This window comes from Pelophylax lessonae (genome assembly GCF_965119305.1).
Source record: "Pelophylax lessonae genome assembly, chromosome: 8".
Taxonomy (NCBI): domain Eukaryota; kingdom Metazoa; phylum Chordata; class Amphibia; order Anura; family Ranidae; genus Pelophylax; species Pelophylax lessonae.
Window position 1 is genome coordinate 20,993,517 of NC_138775.1, and position 12,691 is coordinate 21,006,207.

Genomic DNA, 12,691 nt, shown 5'->3' on the forward strand with positions numbered 1-12,691 from the left:
ACATGGGAGGACTTGCCATAATTGATGGAACCATGAATTCTGCGCTCTATCAGAAAATCCAGAAGGAGAATCTTCGGCCATCAGTTCCTGACCTCGAGTTCAAACACTCAGCAGAACAATGATCGCACCAGAAAGTCCACCAATGAAGGTTTTGGAATGACCTAGTATTGCCTCGTACACACGCATCGATAGTTGGCCGTGAATTTCCGGCCACCGTCCGATCGGCCGATTTTCGGCTTGTTAGTATGATGCTTTCGACAACCGACTTTTCAGCCGAACAAAATCTGGTGTGCAGGCTATAAAATTTTTGTTGGCCGTCAACAGAACGGCCGATTTTCCGTCAGTCAGTACAGATTTCGGCAGACAAAAATCTGATGAGCAAGACTGGGCATGCTCAGAGGAGAAAAAACACACGGAAAGTAAACCAGCACATGACATCACTTCAGAAGTTGGTTTTTGTTGGCCGAAAATTCGTGCGCAGTCTAGAGCACATTTCAACCAACACAACAACACTGGACAAAAGACGGCCAATCGGTCAGCCAACTATTGATGCGTGTGTACGAGGCATAAGTCTGGACTTCAAATCTGATTAGGATGCTGTGGCATGACTTTAAACAGGCCGTTCATGCGAGAAAACCCTCCAAGGTGGCTAAATTAAAACCATTCTGCAAAAAGCAGGCCAAAATTCCTCCACAGCCATGTGAAAGACTCATTGCCAGTTATAGTAAACGCTTGATTGCAGTTGTTGCCATCAAAGGTGGCACAACCAGTTATTAGGTTTAGGGGGCAATTACTTTTTCACATAGGGCCAGGCAGGTTTGGACAGGTGTGGGTTTTTTTTTATTTTTTTTTATTCCCATTTGAAAACTGCAATTTTGTATTTACTTGAGTTATCTTTTAAAGAAGAATAATATTAATAATTGATTTGAATCATTTTATGTGTGACAAATATGCAAAAAAAAAAAAATTAGGGCAAATCCTTTTTCACAGCACTGTGATGTGTGTGTGTGTGTGTGTGTGTGTGTGTGTATATATATATATATATATATATATATATATATATATATATATATATTATAGTGTTCAGCTTTAAATTGTATTAGTATATACCCTCCCAGCGTTCATCTGTTTTAATATACAACCTAGCAGCTCCTGTACTAAAGGTAATCAGATCCCAGCACCAGAGCAGAGTTGTGTGTTGCGCGGTCCACTGATCGCATGACATCACACATACATACAAGGCTGCTGATGTTGCACAAGGTGAAAAATCAGTTATTAATCCTGGACTGCGATTTTTATTTTTCAGAGCGTATCCGATTACGAAGTATCCGTGCAAAACGAAGCAGGCAGCGGCTATCATGCACATGATCATGAATAATCTGGATCCAGCTGTAGCTCAGGTATAAAGTCAATCTGACTGTTTTTTTTTTAATAATTAAAAAAATAATTTTAGTTTTTGTCTGTAGCTCAATGAAGGACAGAAAACTGGTGACTGATTTTGTCTCCTATAGTCGAGTGAAGTAGGATTGTTGGTGTGGACAGTGCTGCTGATAAGGTAGTACAGCCAGGCCCCAGCCATTCAAAAGGGGGGGCCCAGGCACCTGCTGAGCAGGAGAGCCGACTGTACTGTCTTGTTGCAGTCTTCCTCTTCCTCTGTACCAGCAGGGGAGGAGGAAAGCCGGAAGCGCTTGGGAGAAAAGGGCCACATGTGGGCCCGGACAGCAGGTGGAAGGGGCGCATGTGCTAGAACCAATTCCCCTGCAGTGCAGCTGGAGGGAGGGCGAGTAGGAGAAGCTGGCAGCACTGCAGGGGGAGGCGGAAGAGGATCTGCGTCTGCAATAAGATGGTACAGCCGGCACTTCTGCTTAACAGGTGCCTGGGTCCCCCTTTTGAACTGATGGAGCCTGGGCTCAGTACAGGAGGGCTGGATGTACTGCCTTATCAGCGGCCCTGCCTGGAGGTGTTCTGTACACAGAATGTATACTGACCACACCCCAGAAACATAATTTCCTGCTTGTGTTATTGGCTCACTGATTGGCTCACTGATTTCCCCAGAAGTCTGCCTCTGATACAAGTCAGATTTCTGGCATCCCCCTGCAACAAAAATCCAATTTTTGGTAAGATACTCCCAATGGGAACACATCTGAAGGAATGCAGACCCAGCAACCTCCCTCATCAGTGCTCTGCAGCTGCACAGCTGATTGATAATTATGAAACCACTCCCATTAGACCCACTCGGCACAGAGGCACACATGGGGATTTCTTCAGAATAACAAAAGGTAGGAATCTGCAACAAAAGTGGTTAAAAATCCTTGCAATGTACAGAGATCACACAGAGGGGAACATGTTTTGTTGAGAAAGGGGAAAAAAAATTGTTCTACTTTAATGGCTCAATTTTAAGTGCAAGAGAGGGGAAGAGGAGAACTTCCCTGGAGCGGCCCAAGTGGAAGTGGGTGCGGGTACCTGTCAGAATCCCCCCAACACTTACCTGAGTCCTTTATTGATCCAGTGCTGCTCAAGTTGTCTTTCCCCTCTTTCGTCTCAGAGGCCTTGCTGATAGCAGTGGGAACCATTGGCTTCTGCTGCTGTCAATCAAATCCTGTAAAGGGGGAACAGGAGGGGGGGCCCAAGCCGTGCTGTCTGTGTCTATGGATGCGCACAGCCTGGCTCAGGAGCGAGCCTGCAAAAGTGCCCCCATAGCAAGCGGCTTCCTGTTTGGGGCACCCGAAGAATAGGAGGAGATGGCAGGGTAGGTGGTTAGTGGCCGCTCTGTGCGATACCATTGCAGAGGGCAGACAAATTTTTAAACTTATTCAATTTTAACCACTTTACCGCTGAGTACTGGAATAGTACTGCGGCAAAGTGGCTCGTTCCCGTCTGACGACGTAGACCTACGTCGCCAGACTCCTCCCCTGTAGGCGGCGCTCACGCGCCGCCGGAGGCGCGCTCCCGCTGTTTTCATTCACAGCGGGAGTCGGGCCAGGGGAGGAGCAGCGGCAATCGCCGCTGCTCTGCCCCGATCGTCGGATCTAGTGTGGAGATCCGCCCGCCTGTGTAAACACAAGCGGGCGGATCTCCTCAGTGACAGGGAGTGACAGATCGGAGTGTTCAGCATAGCTCTGTCCCTGTCTCACACAGTCACCTCCCCCCCACACACGTTAGTAAGCACCAGGCATACATTAACCCCTCCCTCTCCAATAAAATTAACCCCTTCCCTGCCAGTGTCATTTTTACAGTAACAGTGCATATTTATAGCACTGATTACTGTAGTAATGTCACTGGTACCCCCAAAAGTGTCAAAAATGTCAGTCAAGGGTCCGATCTGTCCGCCGCAATGTCGCAGTCCCGCAAAAAAAATCGCAGATCGCCGCCATTACTCGTTAAAAAAAAAACACCAAAAATGACAGAAATCTTTCCCTTAACTGGTAAACGCAATAACTTTTGCGCAAACCAATCAAAATACGCTTATTGCGATTTTTTTTTTTACCAAACATAGGTAGCAGAAAACAAATTGGCCAAAAATTTTAAAAAAAATTGTTTTTTAATCATACAAAAAAATGTTAAAAATATTGTTATTTTTTCAAAATAAACGCTCTTTTTTTGTTTATAGCGCAAAAAGTAAAAATCGCACAGGTGATCAAATACCACCAAAAGAAAGCTCTGTTTGTGGGAAAAAAAGGACGTCAATTTCGTTTGGGTACGGCGTCGCACGACCGCGCAATTGTCAGTTAAAGTCGCACAGCGCCGAATCGCAAAAAGTGGCCCAGACGTAAGACAGCAAAATGTTCTAGTGGTAAAGTGGTTAAATAATAATGACTTTTTAGAATTTATGTTAACTAGCAACTGTATCATTTTTCAGAAAAGCATCTTTTGTGTTTAAAAGCGGTTAGGCTAAGGCTAGGCTATCATTTTTGTGCAATTTAGGAATGGGTACAAAATCGCTAAAAAAAAAAAAAAAAAAAAAAAAAAGCATCCCTCTTTGCAGGCACACATTGGTACCATTAATTAATGGCACCCCAACGCACCTTATGTGCACCCCAAAATGGTAACAAAGTATGTATTTATATCAATTTTTCATGTATAAGACAGCCCATTGAAATGCTGCCCTAAATGTGATTCTCTAAAAAAAAAACATGCATGCACCATCTTACCCGCATAGGTAGGAACGGAGCCTTAGACTGGGCATACATTGTAAACTTTTCTTAAAATTTACCTTCAGCTATGTAATACAAAGGCCTGCCTAATTGGATACAATTTGAAAGTTGTGTTTTAATTTTGACCTCATATTATATGGTTTTTGGTAAATCTAACACAAGATTGAAGGAGAGAATTGAACATGTATGGGCAGCCTTACTCTGAAACTGTAGGCTAATCCTGATCACTGCCTTGGTTTTCTTTCCTGTAACAGTTTCCCCAGGAGCTAGTGACCTATGGAGGGAACGGGCAGGTGTTCAGCAACTGGGCCCAGGTATGTGATACGACTGATCAATGCAGTATTTCTTTTGTCCAAAGATAGATCTTTTTTTCTTTTTCCTTCTTTCTCTTCTCTCTCTTCTTCTCTCTTCTTTTTTCTCTTTTTTTTCTCTTTTTCTCTTCTCTTTTTTTTCTCTTCTCTTTTTTTTCTCTTCTCTTTTTTTTTTTCTCTTCTCTTTTTTTTCTCTTCTCTTTTTTTTTTTCTCTTCTCTTTTTTTTCTCTTCTCTTTTTTTTCTCTTCTCTTTTCTTTTTCTCTTTTCTTTTTCTCTTTTTTTCTTTTTCTCTTTTTCTCTTTTCTTTTTCTCTTTTTTTCTTTTTCTCTTTTTTTTTTTCTCTTTTTTTCTTTTTCTCTTTTCTTTTTCTCTTTTTTTCTTTTTCTCTTTTCTTTTTCTCTTTTCTTTTTCTCTTTTCTTTTTCTCTTTTCTTTTTCTCTTTTCTTTTTCTCAAAAAAATAAAATCTATGGGCACAGCTTATACCGTCATTTTATAACCTCAGCATTGTAACAAACAATAGTTATTGACAGTCCAATACAGGCCTCATGCACACGTGTGTCTGTCAAAGCCCCTCTGGATGCCAGAACTTCTAGCAGGAAAAAGACGCTTTACAGAAACAAGTATTGCACGTGCGTTTTAGGCACGCCTATCATTTGCGTGTTAATGCATTCTATTGGCCAGAATATAAATTTATTCTGACCATTGGAATGCATTAGCGCTCAAATGCTAGATGCACCTAAACGTGTCTAGCTAGCGGTGTGTGTGTGTTGTTTGTTTTTTTTTTTTTTTTTTTATCTGTGTCCCATTGCAGAGATTTCCCTTCACTTCCTGTCCCAATGGCCAAACGGGAAGTATGAGGAAATCCCTGCAAATAAAGGTAATTCCTTGGACACCCCCCCCCGGGTCAAGAAAACTAGTGTGCCCATTGGAATATTTCCCCTTTTTTTTTTTTTTTTTTTTATTGCTTTTCTGGGAACAACCCAAAATTTAGGATTCTTTTTTTTTTTTTTTTTACTTTCACTTTAAATAACCCGTAAACGGGACAAACAGAGAGTGAATCTCCCGAACGGGGACACAGACAGCAACAAAAACTGACAGGTGTTCTAATCCCGGAGAACTGTATAGTGCAGAGAAGGGCAAGCAAACTGATAAAAGGTCCTCAAAGAGGACAAGGGGGCATTCTTTACGTCTAGAGGAAAAAAGATTCCAAATACGGAAAGGTTTCTTCACAGTAAGAGCTGTAAAAATGTGGAATAGACTCCCTCCAGAGGTTCTGGCCAGCTCAGTAGATTGCTTTAAGAAAGGCCTGGATTCTTTCCCATATGTACAATAATATAACTGGTACTAATATATTTATAGGTAAAGTTGACCCAGAGAATATCTGATTTTCCTTTTGAGGATCAGGAAGGAACTATTTCCCTGTAGTAGCAAATTGGATCATGCTATGCTCTGCTGGGGGTGGGGTGTCCTCCCCTGGATCAACTGTGGGTATAGGTTGTGTGGCTTATTTTTTAATTAAATATTTTATATGTGTGCAGGGGGGGGGCCGGCCGCACCGGGCGCAACATCTGGGGGGGCGCATCCTGCAGTGTCACTCTGTCTGACATTAGCTATATATATATATATATATATATATATATATATATATAAACACGGTGTCATCACACAGTTTGCGGCTGCCGCCATCTTTAGGCTGGGAGATAGCCTGCGGGGGCCCTATGGCTGGAAATTGCGGGGCGGAGCTGGACTGTGCCTCCCCTGCCCATTGGCGTAGTGTTGCAAGCCAAGCCCCGCGTCGGCGGCGGCGCGGAGTAAAACCTCCCTGAAATTTAGTTTTTGCAGGTTGGGATGTCTGCTGAAGAGCGAGAGGTGAGGTGAGACCATGAGAGATGTTTTTCTGGACTGACAGACACACAAAGCATCAAGGGAGGGAGGAGGAGGGGGCGGGGGCAGCCTGGACTGGAGAGCACTGACTGCAGTAAAGTGAAAGTGGAACTGTAGGGGAGGTCAGTGTAGGTGTCGGGGAAGGGGGGGGGGCTTGGGGTCAGTGAAGGGGGCCATTGTAGGTATCAGTAGGGGGGGTTAGTGAAGGGGGGTCAGTGTAGGTGTCAATGTGGGGGGGGGTCAGTGTAGGGGAGTCAATAAAGGGGTCAGTGAGGGGGGGTCAGTGTAGGTGTCAATGTGGGGGGGGGGGTCAGTGAAGGGGTCATTGTAGGGGGGTCAGTGTAAGGGTTCAGTGAATGGGGGGTCAGTGTAGGGGGGGTTAGTGTGGGGGGGGGTCAGTGTAGGAGGGGGGTTAGTCTAGAGGTCAGTCTAGGGGGCAGAGAAGAAGGGTCAGTGAAGGGGGGGACAGTGTATGTGTCAGTGTAGGTGCCAGTGAAGAGGTCAGTGTAGGGAGGGTTCAGTCTAGGGGGGTCAGTGAAGGAGGGGCAGGGAAGAAGGGTCAGTGAAGGGGGGTCAGTGTAGGGGACAGTGAAGGTGTCAGTGTAGGGGGTCAGTGTAGTAATAAGGTAGGTCAGTGTAGTGATCAGGGTTGGTTAGTGCAGGAATCAGGTAGGTCAGTGTAGTGGTCAGGTAGGTCTGTGTAGGTGTCAGTATAGTAATCAGGTAGGTCAGTGTAGGAAACGGGTAGGTCAGTGTAATTGTCAGGTAGGTTTGTGTAGTGATCAGGTTGGGTAGTGCAGGAATAAGGTAGGTCTGTGTAGGTGTCAGTATAGTAATCAGGTAGGTTAGTGTAGGAATAAGGTAGGTCTCTGTAGTGGTCAGCTAGGTCAGTGTAGTGGTCTAGTAGGTTTGTGTAGGGGGCGCAAATTACTTACCTTGCCCCGGGCGCTGACAATCCATGCTACGCCACTGTAAGTATATATATATGTGTGTGTGTGTGTATATGTATGTGTATGTGTGTGTGTATATATATATATATATATATATATATATATATATATATAATCGTGTGTGTATATTAAAGTGGACTTGTCGTGGGGCTTTTTTTTTTTTTTTTTTTTCTTCTCCTGATTAAATTAACTAAGTAATTCCTCTCCACTCTATCCAAAACTTAGGCAAAAACTTTTTTTTTTGTTTAAGCTTACTTGAGAAAAATCTCGTTTCATGCCGTGAGCTCTGCCTGTCGGCCGTTTTCTTTCCACAACTTCCTGGATTCCCTGCATTCTTTGCTCCATTTCTATGAACTACATATCCCATGGTACCTTGCTGCCTGCAAGCATTGATTCCTGTACTGACTCCACCTCCTGAAACTCCTCCCCTTAACACCTCCTCCTGTAGTTCAGATGGCAGGCTCTGTGAAATTTGTTGACACCACAGTGCTTACCCACAGGGTGTAGTGACTACGTGTCACAGAATTCAAGGAAGTAATTGTGTGGGATCTTCACAAAGTTAAGTTTACAAACTTCAAGATTGTTCAGATTACTAAGAGAAGGCGTGAAATAATTGGAACACAATGTAGAAATGTGATATATTTTTTTTTTTATTAATTTATGACAGCAATTGTACAAAATGGCAAATACCCAAAGAATGGAAAAGTGAAAAAAAAACCTGTAAACACTTTCCAAATTGCAAAGCCCCATCCTCCACACCTCCTATAAAAGGGTAAACTGTTGGCGTGGGCGAAGGACCGGTTCTCTTCAATTATTGCAGGCTGTTTGTTGGTATTTTCTCATTAGTTTTTCCCATGTGGCTGTGCCAGGTCCTCCTTTGTCATGGGCAGGTCATTGGCTCATCGGCTGCGTCCTAATTATGGAAGCAGAATGCGCGGCTTTGGGATTCTTCGCATTTCTTCGTGTTTTACCTGGCATGGGGTGACTGTGTCTGGTGGGAGTCTCTGGGATGACCGGGATAATTAAACCAGACTCGCACACTCCGAGATTACTTTAATGTTCTAAAATGAATCCCAACGCTTGAGAGGGAGGAGCAGCAAAGCGTACATGTCTGCTATAATTAAGCAGGCCCTGCAGAGGTCCTGTCCTGGGTCACATGACCCGATGTCATGCCATGTGAATGTAGACTGTCAGCTCATGCCATGCTGAAATGCTCCAGGTCATATAACGTAATGGCAAGTGTCTATACATGGCAGATATTTTCAGAGTGGAGCTTGGTACAGGGCTGGGAGCCCCAGGGGCCACTGTGCAGTGATTTCAGCACTGCTGTTGCAAGGCAACCCCAACCAACCAAATACCCCCCACCCCATTTTTTTTTTTTTTTTTTATTTTAATGCAACTTTTGCATTTCCATTACATGCATTATTTCAGACCTGGTGACATCACTGGGTCTCTGCTTCTCTATGCAATGCAGTGGTAATGCCCACATGTGGTGCTAAGCATCCATATATTTGAAAGAACTGAAATCCAATAAATTAAAGGGGCTGGTCAGGTTGTGATAAGGGACTAGATGACACTAAGCAAGGAAATGAGGTGGTCTCTATCTGACTTTCTAAAGCTTTTAATGCACATTGTGAGAAGCTCAGTGTGCAGTGAAATCGGAGTAAGCCATTTCAGTCCAGGAGAGGAGACCGTAGGAGACTGAAGGGAAAGCCGGAGGTCAGTTTTAAGTTGTCCACTTTTTTTTTTTTTTTTCTGGTGACCCATTGTCACTGGAATTCAAAGTGAGAGGAAAATCTATAATTTTGAGTAGGGATAGACCGATTATCGGCAAGGCCGATATGCACTTTCCCCAATATATCGGTATCAGCCCTGGAACTGGCCGATATTGCCGATATATTTTTGTGACGTCATTCTGCCTCCTTAGGCTGCCTCCCTCGCCTTGGACAGCCTTGTCTGGAGTGTATCACAGCCATACACCCACCCACAGCAGCCAGTGCCAGCGGGCCAGCCAGCCACAGGCCCTGTGCCAGCGGGCCAGCCAGCCACAGGCCCTGTGCCAGCGGGCCAGCCAGCCACAAGCCCTGTGCCAGCGGGCCAGCCAGCCACAGGCCCTGTGCCAGCCGGCCACAGGCCCTTAGCCAGCGAGCCACCCACCCACCACAGGGTGCCAGCCATTAAGCATTAAACAAAAATTAACATGCTCAGTACCAGATTTGTGTCAAAAATTGTCTCTATTTTTCAAAACTTTAGATGTACCAAATATCGGCCCATATCAGCCGATACCGATATTTTGGTCACAACGTATCGAGATCGGCCCTGAAAAAAACATATTGGTCTATCTCTAATTTTGAGTTGTCACCGGAACCGGAATAAAGGGAAAATCTTTTAAAGGGGACACCTAGCTAAGTGGATTTTCCTTTACTTTGAAGAGATTTCCTCCTACATAGTTTGTATCTTGAGACAGGAGATGGAAGGAAAATCTGTGGCACAAAAAAAAAAAAATTTGATGTTGGTCTTGGCCATTCCTTACTGTATCAAAAAAGTACTGGCTATGGATAAATGTTAAGGTTTGGTCTTCTCTCCATCGTATCTTCAGTTCTGGCTTGTGATGTATTACCTGGCTGAGATGACGGAAGATCAGACCCTGGTGATGTACAGCGGACATCCTCTGGGCCTCTTTCCTAGTCACCCTAGAGCTCCACGGGTGGTCATCACCAATGGGATGGTAAGTCACAACTTCTATCTTGATTCCCTTCCACTTCCTGTGAAGTGGGAATCCTTCTCATTTCTGTTACGTACTAATTCCTTTTTTGTTTAGGTGATTCCAAACTACTCCTCCAGGAAAGACTACAACAGGATGTTTGCGTTAGGTGTTACCATGTAAGAACATTCTCTTGTTTTCTAACCAATTTTACCATATCAGTTACCCCCCCCCCCCCCCGACTGCGGTTTTCTGATAGTAAAATGGTCTCTAATTGGGGCTTCATTATCACAGAAGTGGAATGAACACGGGTCCATTCTGATAGGCTGCTTTTAGATTACTATTTGAGTAAGCCAAAATTTTCTGATTGCTGGGACCCTTGATGTGTCTGGTTCCACTTATGCATGCCAAGGACTCATTTAGGTTTTTTTTTTTATTTTTTTTTATTTTTACTGGGGGGGGGGGGGGGGGAATCTCTCTCGAAAAGCAGTCTATACTATTTTGGCACATTAACTTGTATGGGAGGGTTGTGTGGGGTCTGAGCCTTTATCTGAAATCACTTGTTACAATGTACTTGCTGTTAACGATGCTGCCACAGATACTTTCCAGTTCTAGAAGTGTTTAGGGAATCGGTCTTCAAACTAGACCAAAAGACGAGATCCCCTAGGGTGGGACTTTAAATGGCAATGACCAGGACTTGAGTAGTATGTATATTTAAATATTTATTACATGAATATACAAAGTTATATGAACAGAAAAACCTAATATGATAATATACAAAAACACTTAAAAGCAAGTGGCCATGGGTTACGTCTCAGAAGCTAGGGATGGCTGAGATGTCCTGAAGGAGACCAGACGCGTTTCGGTCAATCACCTTTCTCAGTGGTCCAAAAGGAAAAAAGATCTGACACATAGGGACATCCTAGATGAGACGAGAGGAGAAAAGGCCACAAGGAATAAAAACAAACAGGTAAAGACCTGTGCTTTCAAAAGACTGCCCATTCTTTTGACTATATACTCTGCCATGTAGGTGGTTAAAGGTTATTATTCCAAATCGGATTCAAAAACTGAAAAATGGATAGTAGTTGAGGAGCAGGGTGGGAGTAATTGTAGCAGCGAGAGATGGCCACGCCTATCCCGAGAATTCCCTCAAGGATCCCAAAAGATCAGCCAGAAACAGGGGGTGTAGTATTATATATCTCCATCTGTAGGTTCCCAATGAGGGTGGGTTGTATGCAGATAATAAGAGGTAAAGGGACCCTATATACAGGCTCCCTAGTATCCCACAGGGAAGTGAGTAATGGCGGCGCGCTTCAAACTATGGCCCTCCAGTTGTTCAGGAACTACAATTCCCATCATGCCTATTCATGTCTGTGAATGTCAGTTTTACGATGCCTCATGGGCGTTGTAGTTCCGCAACAGCTGGAGGGCCGTAGTTTAAGGATCTCTGATCTAGGGCAACATTGTCACGGGAACCACCATGCCTTGAGCTCCTTGAGGGGCATGGGGCCAGCCTCCTTCTCACAGACTACAGACCCAGGACTAAGTAGACCCCCCCCCCTTTCCCCATGGGGTTACAAGGAACCTTATTTGTCAAATTTCTCTTTTTTTTTTGTTATGTAGCACCCTACAGGTAGGTGCTAGGTAAAGTATAGTGGGCCTTGGCTGCCTAACAGCAGGGCCCTGATTTTCAGCTGGGCTGTCATGTCTCCCAGGTATTGCCATTGAGAGGGGAGTCTCCCCACTGGCTCCATGAGAGGGTTCTCATTGGGCAGTGGAGGAGACCCAATCAGTGGCACATTCAGGCTTGTATCTACCCAAGGAAGGCAGATTCTGCCACACAGCATTCTGGGAGTGGGTATAAGTTTGAGGGGAGCGCATGATGCAGCATCTTTGGTGGGAAGCAGAGTCCCAGGAGGGAGAGTACGGCTGTCTCTCCTCCGGTCAGAAGGATCGGGTGTCCCAGGCGGCTTGCCTGAGGATGCAGAGAGGATCCGGTGTGCCGAGGACCAGCGGAGTTAAGGGGGGCCCAATTTCAGGAAAACATTCCAAGTTTGAGTACTGTAACTGCCCCTGGGGGTCTGCCTAGCTGAGAGGGGACCACTCCGGGGAAGGTCCAAGGGATCCAGGAGCTAGCTAAAGGTAAAGGGGGTGCCTAGAGAGAGGACCCTGAAAGTATAAAGGGTGCCAGCGGTTGGGCCCTGAAGAGTTCATGTGTACAGTGTTGAGAGTTGCAGCAGCACAAGCAGTTACAAGGAGCTACCTCAGTCAGTGAAGGGCTGGAGGGAGCTGTTCTCCAGACTTTTGAGCTTAACAGAGTGTCAAGAGTCAAGTCTCTCTACAGTCCATGATCTTTTGAGTTAACCAGAGGGTTACAAGTCAAGTTCTAGCACAGTTCAGTAATGAAGCATTTTTCAAATGCCAGCAAGCATTGGTGGGCATCCAGCTGGCATCAAGACAGCGCTAGAAGGCATTTTTCTGCAAAGTGTCCCATTTGTACCTAGTAGAGCCAGAGGAGTATCCCACTCATTCCCTTCTCCCATCCCCATTACAAAATAAATAATACAAACCAAAGATGCCAGAATGGTCATTGTCTCAACTCTCACACTGGGGTATTCAGCTTAAATGGGCTTAAGGTGTCACCGGTAACAATGGCAGACCCATATTGGGCCCAATGCCTGAAAA

General features: G+C 44.8%; 1 protein-coding gene across 1 annotated transcript in view; it reads left to right on the forward strand.

Moving 5' to 3' along the window:
* Positions 1-12,691, forward strand: part of UROC1 (urocanate hydratase 1) — a 52,258-nt gene that overhangs the window by 8,663 nt on the left and 30,904 nt on the right. The window contains exons 3-6 of the mRNA XM_082266041.1: positions 1,307-1,400; positions 4,409-4,468; positions 9,902-10,030; positions 10,124-10,185. Coding sequence (XP_082122167.1) covers positions 1,307-1,400; positions 4,409-4,468; positions 9,902-10,030; positions 10,124-10,185 — 345 coding nt within the window. The remainder of the gene's footprint in view (positions 1-1,306; positions 1,401-4,408; positions 4,469-9,901; positions 10,031-10,123; positions 10,186-12,691) is intronic.